We start from the raw sequence: 15,023 nt of genomic DNA, 5'->3' as shown, positions 1-15,023 counted from the left end.
TATTGAGAGAATGAAAAAATGTATATTGTATTGATAGTGTATTAGTTGAAAAATAAATACAATGTGAACTTATATATACACTTGGATTAACAACTCAACTAACTTCTAACTAACTATTGGAAACTAATCAACTAGTGATTTGTAACTAACTATTTGATTTGTTGCTAACAAACCTAACAGAAAGTTAAAGGTATTGATGTTGTATTCTCATCAGAGGTAATATTTTTTAAGTCAAGTGACATTATTAGAATTTTAATATTAGATTTAAGATATTTATTTTGTTGATAAAAAAGTAAATATATCATTTGTTAAATGACAAAGATATATATTCACAATTTATCATACGAAAAGAGCATATATTATACATATATAATATATCCACCACTTTATGTGGTGTAAATCATAAAATTGAGAGATAGATTTGTCCGAAATTTTATAATTTTTCAAGTGTCGGTAGTTAAAATATGGAAAGATTTTGCCTTAACTTACTTATAAAAACAAGTATACACACACCATATCAATCCATAGCCAAATTAATACTCCAAATCTTCACCATTTCCATCTTCTTTTCTCTGGTAGGCTTTCCAGCCACCGGAGAAGAAGATACTTATAGTTTTGGAAAATTCATAAATAAAAAAATTACAAGGTTAAAAAAAATAAAATTTTAAGCCATTTTCAATTTTATTGACATGATTTTTTAGGTGGTTCAAAATCAACTTCAATGATGATTATTCCACCACCTAAAAACAAAACAACAGGTTTTGGACAAATGAATATGATAGATAATGCATTAACCATAGGACCAAAATTAAGTTTCAAGATTGTTGGAAGGGTACAGGGTTTTATGGTGCTGCTTCACTTAATGATGTTGGATTAATGGGGGTTAAGAATTTTGCTTTTATTGAAGGGAAATATAATGGAAGTACTTTTACTATACTTGGTCGAAATTCGATGTCGATGGTGAGAGAGATGGCTGTGATCAGAGGGAGTGGGCTTTTCTGATTTTCTAGAGGATATGTTCAAGCTAGTACTTATTTATGGGATCAAGTCTATAATTTAATATCCAAGTAATTCAACCCATGTAAAGAGCTTGAATATCAATTGAGAGTTTATAATTCTCTGTCATACCACAGTCCACCTTAACTTCTATCTGCAAACGAGTAAGAGAATTACCGCATTAGTAGAGCAAGAACAGAAGTATCCAAGTAGAAAAAGAAAATAGCTCCACCATAAATTAATTGTTTATGTGTGTATTGAATTATTAGATATTATATTTGGTTTATGGGATAGGCATATGTGGTAGAAATTGTTTCCAAGGAATCACTGATAGGTTATAATTAACCATTAATGACTATTGACCAATAGCATAAGTTTTCTCTTGGAAAGAAAACATGTAAATAAAGTCAATTTTTTTGGGAGTTTAATATTACTGTACACGTGAATAATTGGTAGCTAAAGGAAATTAATTCTTGGCAGTAGTGTAGCGTTAGTGTTGGATTCTGGGTTTAGAGGGGGAGGAATATTTTGTTACCTAGAAACTAGCTAGAAATATCACCAGTAATATGTATTGGCTCTAAATGCTTAATATTTGAGGAAACATATCTCTTCTAAATATGGAGATAAAAATATAGAAGCATAAAGGCACAGTATCCTACAAAAAAAAAATACTTGTTGATAAGGTGTCTTTGGACTAGGGTAGGAAAAAAATGTCTGTCTATATTAAGGATAATCACTGAAAAGTGATTAAGTGAAATAATTGGATAATATTTGGAGTATTAGATGGTTGATTAAGATCACGAAATGTTCCTTGAGTTATATAATGCATAAGAATTTAAGTTCTGATAATTTTGGTTTACATAATTTAATAATAGGTGTGTCGCATTATATAAATATTACTACAATTATGTTATTTGAAAGGACTACGACTTAATCCTACGCTTGAAATTTAACAAATATGTTTTTGACATATAATTTATATCAAAATGAGGAGCTTGAATTATAGCAATTTGATGAGTTTTTCTTTTAGGTTAGAAGTGTCATATTATGAGTGTGTATGAACTCTCTTACTTACGAATATTGCATAATTGGTAGATTGAAAACATTTTGAAGCTTTGTGAAAAGGGAAGGACGAATCTTGAGAATTCTTGGTACGGATTTGACATTTAAGGTATGTTAAGACTTGCAGAATTTTTGGAAGGATTTTTTTCTACTAAAAGATTACAAATGGAATAGACCATGGGTATGGGCGAAAAATGGGGGCCTCATACCAATGGTGTTTCGGGCATTTATACTAGTATCAATGTTATTAAGGGAAATTTTATTACTACAGAAGGCACATTGTAATTCGAGAATGTCAAACCATATGGGCTTTAATTGGTGTATTATTGACTTTATTTCCTTGTGTAATTATGTTTTTTATTTAAAACCTGTATACTTGTAATAATTAAGATGATTATGTATTATGTTGATATTTGATTGATTGAGATGCATCATCATCCCCTTTATTGAAACAATATTGTGCACATGCATTGACATGAGATTGAGTATAAGTTGGGCACGTGGAGATCGTATGTGCTGGGGATGATGAGATGTTAAGATCATAATTTGGGCACGTGGAGATCTTTCGTGTGGAAATTGTTTGATTTTATGACAGTGCGTTGAGATCATTTTCACAGGCACGTGGAGATCGTCTGTGTCAGTATATTGACCTCATGAGTCCTTCACGGGTCATATATTTTTGATGTATTACCGAGGAGTATCAGTATATACGGTTAAGAGAATACTTGGCATCTGAGGCATAACATTTCATGGTGTCACATTGCATTGCATCTCATTACTCATTTATTCTTGTTGATTACGTACTTTATTGGTGGTTATACATTACGTGAATTTCGATTATTTATGGATGAAATGTGACTGGTAAGCGTAATCTAGACTTTTATAAGTAAAGAACTATTTTTCTTGTATGAACTTCCATCACTACTTCTTTGTTGTTGGTCTATGAGATATACTGTGTACACATGGTTCATACTCATGCTACACTTGTAGTACCTTTTGTGGTGCATATTCAATTCCGAGTACGAGCACATCTCACGGGACATTTTGAGTCCAAGCTTGGAGTATCTTGGAGTTTGGTGAGCTGCTTGACTGTTCTCTGGGTCACATCTCCCTCTATCTTTTATCTATTATGTTGTTTTAGTATTCAGACATGATATCTCTTATGTTGAATTTTTCATTTTAATTTCAGACTTGCATCATATTTAGAAACTCTTGTATTTATGACACCAACTCTTGAGTGATATTTTAGCTTTCCGCATTTCATATTTACAAAGAGCGTAGTATCAGAGATTTTTACTCATTGTTTATTCATTTACCTTACTAGTTAGTTAAAGTTGGTAAATATGTTGGGTTGACTTACTTATTGGTTGAAAACATAGGTGCCATCACGACTTGTGAATTTGGTTCTGAATACTTACATTATTAAGTTTTGACTAATTTTGTATGTTTTCATCGTGTCAATTTTATTAAATATAATTTAATTAGATACAAAATTTATGAAATATCAGATCTTGTTCATTCTTTTGATACATACCAAGCATTATGTTTTTCGGATAATTTAAATCAATTGCAAATCAAAGCAATTAAATGACTTTGTAATGTTTCTAACACTATTATTAAAAAAATTACAAATTTTTTTTGATGAGACTATCAAATAAAAGAATGTAACAATATTAGTAAAGAAATATATCATGCAAATTGAAATGAAAAATACTATCTTCGTCTACTATTGATTTTCATAGTTTTCCTTTTCAGAGTAAACCTATAAAAACTTAGACAAATATTTTATAATATACTAGGCAAACTACCCGTGTTTTGCACGGGATTGAACTATTTTATTAAGTTCACATATGATCATTCGATAATATTCTTATTTTAGATATATACCCAACATTGTTAAGAACATTTTATTCTAAGGCAAAGCGTAACTCAAAAAAAAATCTTTAAGTTCTATTTTTTTAAAATTTTTGTTATAGGAATTATGAGTCATAGAGAGATTTTGAGTAGAAGAAAGAAGTTCAGAAAATCTCTATTAGAAGTAATGAAATTTGCTAAATTTCATAGTTATAAAGAACTACATCAGACAATAAAAAAGATACCAAAAAGCCTCGAACTAACAACAATCCCAAGTAAAATGGAACATCACATCCATACAAGAACATAATAAACTAAACTCAGATGGAAGATCTTCAGCTCATTTCTTATAAACCTCCATCAATCTATTTTTATCATAGTGTTACATATCATGTATATGTTTAAAAATGAGCCTAAAATTGATTGTATCATACCTCATTGTCTAAGAGTAGTCATTACTATTGATTATGTTTTATATCACCCCAACTTTTTTTTTTGAATTGAACCATAGTTATTTTTATGATTATAGTATGCATTTAGAAAGAATTAATCCAATTATCAACCATGAAGTAGGTGGCCTCTGAATGGAACGGTTCATAACAGATATTCTAAACCAAAATTTCGACACATAACATATTAAAATCTCACAAATAATTTTTTAAGCACTTCAACTCAAAAATATCAACAAATAACAATAAAAATAACCTTGCTTTACTAGCAATCAAGAAGAAAAAGACATGTTGCTTGTCCACCAAGTTGTATACAAGTTTACAATTCATAAATTTAATTGAAATAATCCAAAAGAAAGAGTTGTTACTTCTTTATTAAAAAAAATAGAAAACTTTATCAAAATAAAGAGTTATCACTACAGTAAAAATAATACTGAATAACAATTAATAGTTTAATTATCGATATATATGTATTTTCAGAGGCAATTGATACTCTCTAGAAATGTTCCTAAAGATTATAACAGCATTGAATCTAATGACATTTAATTAATATTAGTGAAGGCTCCAACACTTTTCATTAATGTGCATATTTAGTGTTGATAAAAATTATATTTGTTATAATGTATTTTGGACATTTATTTTTTACAAGAAAACTTGATCTCTTAATATGCCCAAAAAGAAGAGACGAAGAAATATGAGAACTTACATAACTTGCAACAAAAGAATTGGATTAATTGTGTCTATACTAATATTCTAGGAAGAGTGCAATGACATACAAATTGTTTATACCTAAGAAAAAACAATCAAAATAATATACTAAGTGTGACAAGCAAGACAACAATATGTTTGATTCTTTTAGCAAACTTCCACTATAAAAAACAGCATTTAGCGACTAACGTAATCCGTCGCTAATCAATGATTTTCTGTCGCTAAATTGAATTTGCGACGGATTTTTGATTGTTGCTATATTGCTCTCTTGTAATCTCTTAGCGACGAAAAATGAGTTCCGTCGCAAGTTTAGCGATATGTCCGTCGCCACTTGGTAGTGACAGATTTGTCTGTCGTTATTCTTATATAGTTCGTTGATAATTTCATAATTAATTTTGTCATATCAAATAAATTTGAGACGGAATTTTGGTTACTAATCAGTTACAAAATATTTTGTTATTTGAGCCAGCATATTTGACACTAAAATATTTTGTTGCTAGTCCGTCGCCAAGATTTTTAATAGCAACGATCATATCGTCATTAAATTTGTTGCTAATTTTGTTTGTAAAATAATTTCAATTTTTATTTTGAATATAAATTTCTTAAATAAATTTAAAAACAATTACTAAATATCTTTAAAATAATAAATATTCATACAAAATAATATTTAGAGGGTTGAAAATCTGTAAGTAACATAATCCAAATCACATACTCTCAGTACAAAATATCAAAAGCAATCTGTCAAGTATTTAAGGAAACCTACATTCATCAACTATTGTTATCGTACAATTTTAACTTTCCAATTTGGCCAACAACATAATAAATTAAAGCAATAGAATACTAATTAAGGGATACCCTCATCACTTGAAACTAAGGATCAACCTCGTCCTCATTAGTAGTAGCATGAGGAGGCACCATGGTCACAAGTGATAGATTGCCAATTGGAGTAACCACTTTTTGTACCCGCTCCATAATAACCGGAAGAAAATAATCAGTAAGGGACAGGAATCATTTACTTTACAAATACATCCATATTTCTTGTCAATGCTAATAGAGAATTGAAGGTTCTACCGATGATGAGGCACAAAGATTCTGCCTGTAATAAGTTCTTCACATTGATATTGAGAAGTTATTTTTTTCTGTAATATTTCGTCATATATTTCCTGTAATAAATTGAAATAAAGATAAAACATTTAAGATTAGGAATAAAATTATAATGAAAGGAAAAAACAGTAACATACGTAGCGTTTTAGCTTTAATTAAATGTGATATACTTTATTAGCCAACTTACAATATATTTAAGATAAGATTAAAACCATCATCAATGGAAACTTTGCAAAACACCTCTAGAAATCTATTTCACTTCTGTTAGGTACTGTGCAGATGTAACTGCCTCTAAAAAATCACCTGCTATAGTGGTGGGGATTGAAAGCTACAAATAATGTTCGCAACACAGTAATCTAGTCCCTCCCTATCTTTATGACAGAACTTATGAAACAATAGATGCTCAGATAAATATGGGGATAAGAAGTATAGTATTGCAACAGTTCAATTTTAAATTTTAAAAGACAAATCTCATTCTCAATTCTGCCTACCCATATTTACAATGGCCTAACAACTGAACTAATTTGATTAAATTTGTTGAGGGGTGCTGGCAGGATGTTCACATCATAGAAGTGAAATAGATGACACCTCAACATCTATGGTTATGCCTTAAACAATCCGGGCAACATAAGGGGAGGAGGCATTTTAAGAGATTCATGGGGTGATAATTTATGAATTTAGAGCCTGTTTGACTCAGTTTAAAAGCTGGTCAAACTGACTTAAAAGCTGGTTTTTGACTTATTTAGCTGTTTGGCAATACTCAAAACAGCTTATTTTAAGTTAAAAAAAAACTTATTTTAAGCCAAAAGTTAAAAGCTAGGGTAGGGGTGTTTTTTTTTTTTAGCTTATAAGCTGTTTTAAGTTGATCACATTTTTATCTTTTTGTGCTTAATATTTTTATACAATCTCCAAATTACCCATATAACCCTAACATTTCTTTCTCCCATTTTTCCCTTTTCACGTTTGCAATAACAACTTCAGCACTTTTATCCAAACGCATAACTGCTTATTTTAAAAATAAGTTTCAGCACTTTTAAAAGTACTTTTTTAAAGCTGCTTTTATTAAGCCCATCCAAACGGGCCCTTAATATTCCCCTTGGATTTGGAACTAAAAAGTCAAGCATGACCTCTTAGACAAATTGTTTATGAATGACTATAATGTTGTAGAAAGTTGCTATGACATGAACTCAATAATTGAAGCATACATTTACAAGTTGAGAGATTTAAATTAAGGTGAAATATTCATGGATGGAATAGGCCTAGAAGGACATTTTACAGTACCAAATCCTTCACCTATTAGAATAGTGTTTAGACAAATTGACTATACTTAAACTTCCTATATTGTTTACATAAGTCGATATTAGCAAGAAACTTAATAAATAAATTCAGGTCAGGCTACTTTACCTATAATAATAGTAAGTTCGGTTCAATAGTCTTTTTTGCTTTCTTAAACTATATATCAAATCAAAACTAGACAAACAAATTAATACCGAGGAAGTATTATTAATGATCTGCTGATAATAGTTTTTTTTTGTGAATTTAATGACAGACTAATAATCTAGAGATGATTTTGAGAGACATATTTCCACATCCAGGTGTAAATGGAATCAGGGTTTGGACATGATTACACTCTAATGGATGTTACCAAATGTGTTTAAGAGATACCAATTTTTCATAACCTTCCTGCTCGGAACATAGTTGATAATTGGCTAAGAGAATCGTAAACTGGTGTGGTGCAAGGTGAAACTGATGAGCATGATTCATTTGGAAACAAAGCAACTAATTCAACATTCTCACTGTACAGAGAAGATGACACCTGTCTCTTGAAGGAAAGTACAACAAGAGAAAAAGAGAGATTCGTAGCTATAAAGGAACATTGATTTATAGAAAGTGATGTCTTATAATCTGAAGGAATCTATCAACTTTACTAGCTTTACTAGACAAAAGTCAAAATAAAAAATTACCTATTACAGCTAAAACATCAAAGAAGTGAAATTGATATTAATGCATTCACTATTCTACAACATTATGAAACTCAAAGAACTACTCATGGCATTGATTGGTGTTTAAAACATGGTTACAAAAATATTATATTGAAAGACTCATGTTACTATCTTTTGAAAAATGGATCATGAACATGTGAAAAATCAAAACTGAAATTAATATGTACATGTGAAAGAATTATCATTGAATTGTCAATTTTTCTGGTAAAAAAAATTCCTAAAGAAAGTATAACTATAAGCACCACTTACGATTATTCACAAACTTAATGTCATGAAAGGTTAATATTGTTTCACAGACTTTATATGATCATTTTATACAACATTAGGCAGAAAGAGATAATTTTCATACAAGATGCTACAAAGTCATTAAAAAGCTAACAAGGTAATACAATCTATTAGCAAATTACTCCTAATTTCCTATTGAATTAAGCTGGAATTTATCTCAAAACTATAGTATCAAAACCTTACCATAATCTGCTTAGAAGAATCAAATACAATCATAATACTATATTTAACTAGTTGATATACAACTCATGACCAAACTGTCCAACTAAATAAGGAAAAACAAATATATGCATATCATATGTTATTTACAATCATATACCAATTTTGAACAAATACATTAATCACTCAAATTATACCATAGTTAAGCCATTTCTATTAGTAATCAACTAAATTCCAAAATCAAACATATCAATTAACAAAAAAATTCAATGATTAAATTACGCATACAATTATTTCTTATTTGAATAAGGAATAAAGTTAATTAACAAGAAGGAATTTAAAGCAGATCATAGCCAAAATAAATGAATAGATAGCAATAATCAGTTAAGCACATGAGTAAAAAGAAAAAGTAAATAGTCTTAAACAAATAAATTAAGCTTTAATAGAAAAGTATATGAACAAGTAAGCTTAAATGAAATGACATTAAAGGGACCTACCTGGATGGATTTTTTAGCTTAATTTGGAAAACATTTACCGGAGCTTTTAGATTGTTTCTTCGTATTCATAGCTGTTAGCCGAAGCTTTAATGCTCTTTCCATTATCCTCCTCGAACTCACCTAGAGCCGTTGCTGGCTGGAGAAGAGAGAATGCAGAGGCGGCGGATGCTATCCGTTCCGTATTGCACTTTTATCTTTGCTTGGGTCTCATCGGCGTTTGTTGATGTTGATTATTAGAGTTGGCTGTTTCCGGTGCTCACCATCGTTGCTAGTTGCGTGGAGCTGATGTTGGTGTCGTTTTTCATCGAAGAGGGAGGCAACTGGTTGCACCATCTCTGTGTTGCTGCTGTTTCCGGACAGAGACTGCATGGTTGCCTGGTTGCTCGTCGATTGGAGTTGCTTCTGGTTATGGAGGTTCTCTGGTGGTCTTCACGCACCTGCCAGAGCTCGCCATTGTTTTCCGACTGGTGGTTTTGCGACTTCTGCTGGAGGGCGTTGTTCACTGCTCGTTCCCCAGGCTGCACTGACCGAAAAGAAGGACGAGAGGAGGGCAAAAGGGGTCTGGGAGGCAAATTTGGAGAGGATAGGAGGAGAATGAAGAAAATTAGGGGTTTGGGTCTTTTGAATAAAGTAGGAAAGCAAAGGTCTTAAATCAGGACTTGTTATTTGTAGTTTTGATGATTTGACAAACTTAGGGACCTCGTAAAGGTACCAGGTTTCTTACTTATATGTTGAAGATGAAACCACCACAGGGACCTTGTAGAGGTACCAGGCTCTCATTGTGACGAGTCAGTTGACTGCCAGCTAGAGACGGTACAGAAAGTAGGTGCACACTTCCCGATGACTTCAGAAAGTGAGACTTCTCCAACCAATGGCAAAGAGTTTAAGGAAAGTGACTTGTCCATATAAAAGGCACTTTCCTAAACATCTTTCATAGTTTTTGCAACTTCAGATAGAACTTTTCAAGAAAATTTGCAAAGGCTGCTAGTAAACAAAAGGCAGAATTATTCCAAAAACAGCAGTAATCTCTGGAGCTTTTAGTGTAGCTGTTTAGGAATATATTCTCTTGTTCTTATATTGTAAACTATTCCTGAAACTATAAAGGAATCAGTGGGTAGTGTTAAAAGTCTAGGTTGTCCAAGTGGGATAGCTTAGTGGGTAGATTGATTTCTACTTAGGCTTATTAAGCAATAGAGACTATTGCTTAAACGTGAGATTAAAAACTTCTTCTCACATTTGTTGTAATCGTGTTTTACTTTTGCTTTTGAAGATTAGTAAAAACGATTGAAAATCCAATGAGACAGGTCGTGGTTTTACTCCCTTAAGCAAGGAGGTTTCCACGTAAAATCATTGTGTTGATTTTTACTGCATATTAACTTTCTGGTTATATTCATTAGTATAGTAAGGGATCTGGTCCACTACTCTGTTAAGTGAAGGCATATATTCTACCAAGTGGTATCAAAGGAGGCACTCCCTATTTGGTTAACACCAAGGAAGTGATATTTGTTCTAGAATGGCTGCTCCACTTCATCTCGAAGAAGGTCAGTCGTCAACAAGACCTCCCTGTTTCAATGGACATTTCTACAGTTGGTGGAAAGTTAGAATGCATGATTATCTCATGGTTGAAGACAGCGAGTTATGGGATATTGTACTTGATGGACCGTTTATTCCGATGATGGAAAAAAAGGATGGAGAGAAAACTAGTCTTGCTCCAAAGCCTAGACAGAAATACGACGAAGCTGATAGAAAAAAGATTGAAAATGGCTACAAAGCAAAAACTCTTCTTGTCTGTGGGATAGGACCTGATTAGTTCAACAGGGTTTCAGCTTGTGAGTCTGCTAAGGAAATTTGGAACTGTTTGAAGACTGCTCATGAAGGAACTGAACAAGTCAAAGAATCAAAGATTGACATGCTTACCTCACGGTATGAGAACTTCAAAATGAAAGAAGGAGAAACAATTCATGACATGTTCACAAAATTGTCTTTCATTACAAATGAGCTGTAAAGTCTTGGTGAACCTATAAGCATGAGCAAACAAGTCAGAAAAGTACTTCGAATTCTTCCAAAATCTTGGGAAAGCAAGGTTGATGCCATCATAGAAGCCAAAGATTTGAAGGTGCTGACTATGGATGCTTTGATTGGAAATCTGAAAACACATGAGATGAATCGAAATTACGATTCATTAAAGAAGGAATCTAAAAAGTATAAGTCATTGATGCTGAAGTACAAATCAGATGAAGATTCCAGTGATGATGATATGGCATATCTCATCAACAGATTTCAAAAAATTGTGAGAAAAAATAAAGTTTTTAAAAGAGGAACAAATGGTACTCGAAATGCTACTCAAGGTGATATATGCTACAAGTGTGGAAAAGCCGGGCACTTTATCAGAGAGTGTCCTTTGCTCAAGAATGAAAACAAGGAACATCAAACACCAAGAAGTGACAAAGAGAAGAGAAGGGACCTGGTACTCGGTAAAAGAGATAGAAAAGCTGCTGCAGATTTGGTGTTCAAAAAGGCTCTTGATATGAAAACTGACTTGGATAATTATTCTCTTAAAAAATTGAGAACGTTGGCAAAAATCATGATTGATTCTGTAATTGATTTAAAATCTTAAAGAGACACCATGAATGCGGAACTTGACAGTTTAACTGAAAACAAAGTTAAACTTGAAGAGAAAATGTCAAGAATGATGTCTCTAGAGTCTGATAATTCTTAACTTAAGAATCAGTTGAATCAGATAACTGAAGAAGCTGAAAAGCTAAATGAAATGTCAAATGGTTTACAAGTTGAAATCCAAGAAAAATTGAAAAACTCTGAGAAAAACCTTGGTTTGTCGTTGGAAAAGAGCAAAAAATTAGAAAAGGATATTGTCAAACTTAAGGAAGAACTTGAAAAATCTCTTAAGTGGACAAAATCCTCAAAGTTATTGTCAAATGCAACAAATCAGAGTAATTTCAATAAGAAAAGACTAGGAAATTTTAACATCACTCCTCCCTATAATCCTCATAGAAAGTATGTGCAATTTGCTCTGTCTTCACTATGGTAAGAATGGGCATTTAAAGGGAGAGTGTGCTGGCTGGAGAAACTCCTATGAAAGACTCTCTAATTATGCTGAAAGGCAAAATTTACCAAAAGAGAGACCTGGTCCTCTAAAGAATGTTTCAACTCGCAGATTTTCAAAGAAAAAATCTGTCACTGCCCCAATGTCTTTTGTTAGAAAGCTTCAAAATCTACCCTATTGGACTAAATACAATCTAATCACTCCTTTGTCTGCCTTCTGGGAACTCAAATTGAAATGGGTTCCCAAGCTAAACAAGTGATTCTTGGTGCAGGTGAGTGAGAGGAGCAGCAGTCAATGTTGGTATATGGACAGTGGATGCTCTAAACATATGACTGGTAACGTAAAAAATTTCCTCTCACTCAAGACACTTCAAGGAGGAGGTGTCTCTTTTGGTGATGTAAAGAAGGGGTACATTTTGGGAGTTGGCAAAGTGGAAAAATCTCTTGAAGATTTAATCGACAATGTGTATCATGTTGATGGGTTGAAGTACAGTTTGTTGAGTGTGTCTCAAATTTGTGACAAAGGGAATGAAGTCAAATTTACTTCTGAGAAGTGCACTGTGATGAGTCTAACTACAAAGAAGGTAATTCTTACTGCTCAGAAGTAAAAATATGTATGTGGCCAACTTAGAAACATCTCATGGAGATGACCTGACATGTCTTGGCGCTCAGAATGAGAATGCTGATCTTTGGCATCGTAGGCTGGGGCATGTAAGCTCATCTTTATTGAATAAGCTTATTTCTAAGGACCTGGTCCGAGGTCTGCCAAAGCTGAAGTTTGCTGAAAATAAAATCTGTGAAGCGTGTGTTAAAGGAAAACAGATCAGATCATCCTTTAAGCCTAAAAAGCAAGTAACATCATCAAGAACTCTAGAACTGCTTCACATGGACTTGTGTGGACCCCTAAAGGTTCAAAGCAGAAATGGCAAGAAGTATATATTGGTGATTGTTGATGATTACTCGAGATATACATGGACAAGATTCTTAAAATCAAAGGCAGAAACAGCTGAAGAGTTGGTGGTGTTTTTCAAAATGATTCAGACCAAATTGAATCAAGTCATTTGCACCATTTGATCTGATCACGGTATTGAGTTTGAGAACTCAAAACTAGATAAATTCCGCATGGAGAATGGTACGAGTCATAATTTTTCTGCTCCTAGAACTCCTCAACAAAATGGAGTAGTGGAAAGGAAAAACAGAACCTTGGTGAACATTGCCAGAACTATGATTATTGAATCAAATCTTCCTCAAAATTTCTGGGCTGAAGCTGTTAACACAGCATGTCATGTTACCAACAGGTGTCTGATAAGAGCTGTTTTGAATAAGACCCCCTATGAGCTGCTCAACAACAGATAGCCTATGCTGAGTTATCTTAGAGCATTTGGATGCAGGTGTTTTGTGCTGAACAATGGAATGGATGATCTGGGAAAATTTGATCCTAGGAGGGATGAAGGAGTATTTGTTGGATATTCTTCATCGAGTAAAGCTTACAGAATACTCAACAAACGAACTCAATGCATTGGAGAAAGCATTCATGTTGTATTTGATGAAGATGGAATCTTGAGGAATAATGGATCAAATGATGAAGATGATGTGATCAAACTGTTCAATTCGCAGGAAATTGAAGGAAGTGAAGCTGAAGCAGGACAACAACTGAAAAATGATTATGATGATCAGAATCATAGTCTATCTGAAGAGACTGATGAGGTGGGAAAATGTGATGAGGTACCCAGTACTACTCAGAATTCCATCCAGAGTACATCAAACTCCCCAGAAAATGATGTCTCTCTTGATGAAGAATAACATGTTGATCAACTCAACCAGTCTGCTCTAAGATCAGCATGGAAGCATAGTTCATCACATCCTCTTGATAATCTTATTTCTCCTTTGAATTCTGGAATTCATACTAGATCAAAAACAAGAAATCTAGTTGCATTTTCAGCATTCATATCATCTATTGAGCCCAAGAATGTGAAAGAAGCATTAGGTGATGCAGATTGGATCAACTCTATGCAAGAAGAACTTCATCATTTTGAAAGAAGAAAGGTATGGTACCTGGTTCCTCGACCTGCAGGCAGAATAGTAATAGGAACCAGATGGGTTTTCAGAAACAAGCTTGATGAAAATGGAGTGATTACTAGAAATAAATCCAGGTTGGTGGTTCAAGGATATAATCAAGAAGAGGGAATAGACTATGATGAGACTTTTGCACCTGTTGCCAAAATGGAGGCTATCAGAATTTTAATAGCTTTTGCTGCATTCATGGGGTTCGAGCTGTATCAAATGGATGTGAAGAGTGCATTTATGAATGGAGATCTCAAAGAGGAGGTATTTGTCAAGCAACCTCCTGGTTTTGAAGATGCAGAGCTACCAGATCATGTGTTCAGATTGAATAAAGCCCTGTATGGTCTGAAGCAGGCTCAAGAGCATGGTATGAAAGGCTGTCAAAGTTTCTGTTGAAGAATGGTTTCAAAAGAGGCAAGATAGACAATACTTTGTTCTTATTAAAAAGAGAACAAAAATTGCTTATCATTCAAGTGTATGTGGATGACATAATTTGTGGAGCTACTTCTGAACATTTGTGTGAAGAATTCTCAGGGTTAATGGGAAAGGAATTTGAAATGAGACATTCTTCCTTGGTTTACAAATCAAGCAATCATCAAATGGGATTTCAATATGTCAGGAGAAGTACATTAAGGAGCTACTGAAGAAATTCAATATGTTTGACTCTAAACCTATTGATACTCCTATGGGAACAAATTCCAAGCTTGTAGTAGAGGAATCTGATCCTCTTGTGAATCAAACAATGTACAGGGGAATCATTGGATCCTTGCTATATCTGA

General features: G+C 33.0%; 1 protein-coding gene, 1 long non-coding RNA gene and 1 pseudogene across 2 annotated transcripts; 2 read left to right on the top strand and 1 right to left on the bottom strand.

Annotated features, from left to right (window-relative positions):
• The first annotated feature begins 464 nt into the window (after positions 1 to 464).
• Positions 465 to 1,071, top strand: LOC101256115 (dirigent protein 19-like; annotated as a pseudogene).
• Positions 1,072 to 5,703: 4,632 nt separating this feature from the next.
• On the bottom strand, positions 5,704 to 9,993 carry LOC138348329 (uncharacterized). The gene is made up of 2 exons (XR_011220839.1): positions 9,118 to 9,993; positions 5,704 to 6,232 (listed from the first exon to the last, which is right to left on the bottom strand). It is a non-coding gene; the product is annotated as an uncharacterized lncRNA (long non-coding RNA).
• A 637-nt stretch (positions 9,994 to 10,630) lies between these two features.
• On the top strand, positions 10,631 to 13,254 carry LOC138341788 (uncharacterized). Its single transcript, XM_069293558.1, has 7 exons — positions 10,631 to 10,903; positions 10,982 to 11,040; positions 11,143 to 11,713; positions 11,858 to 12,068; positions 12,130 to 12,332; positions 12,453 to 12,764; positions 12,853 to 13,254. Exons 1-7 carry the CDS (start codon positions 10,631 to 10,633, stop codon positions 13,252 to 13,254), a joined length of 2,031 nt encoding a protein of 676 aa, XP_069149659.1.
• Positions 13,255 to 15,023: the final 1,769 nt, after the last annotated feature.

The sequence above is a fragment of the Solanum lycopersicum genome, chromosome 1, assembly GCF_036512215.1.
Source record: "Solanum lycopersicum chromosome 1, SLM_r2.1".
In the NCBI taxonomy this organism is placed as follows: Eukaryota; Viridiplantae; Streptophyta; class Magnoliopsida; order Solanales; family Solanaceae; genus Solanum; species Solanum lycopersicum.
The sequence above is the reverse complement of the archived record's forward strand: the minus strand, read 5'-3'. Positions and strand labels throughout refer to the sequence as shown.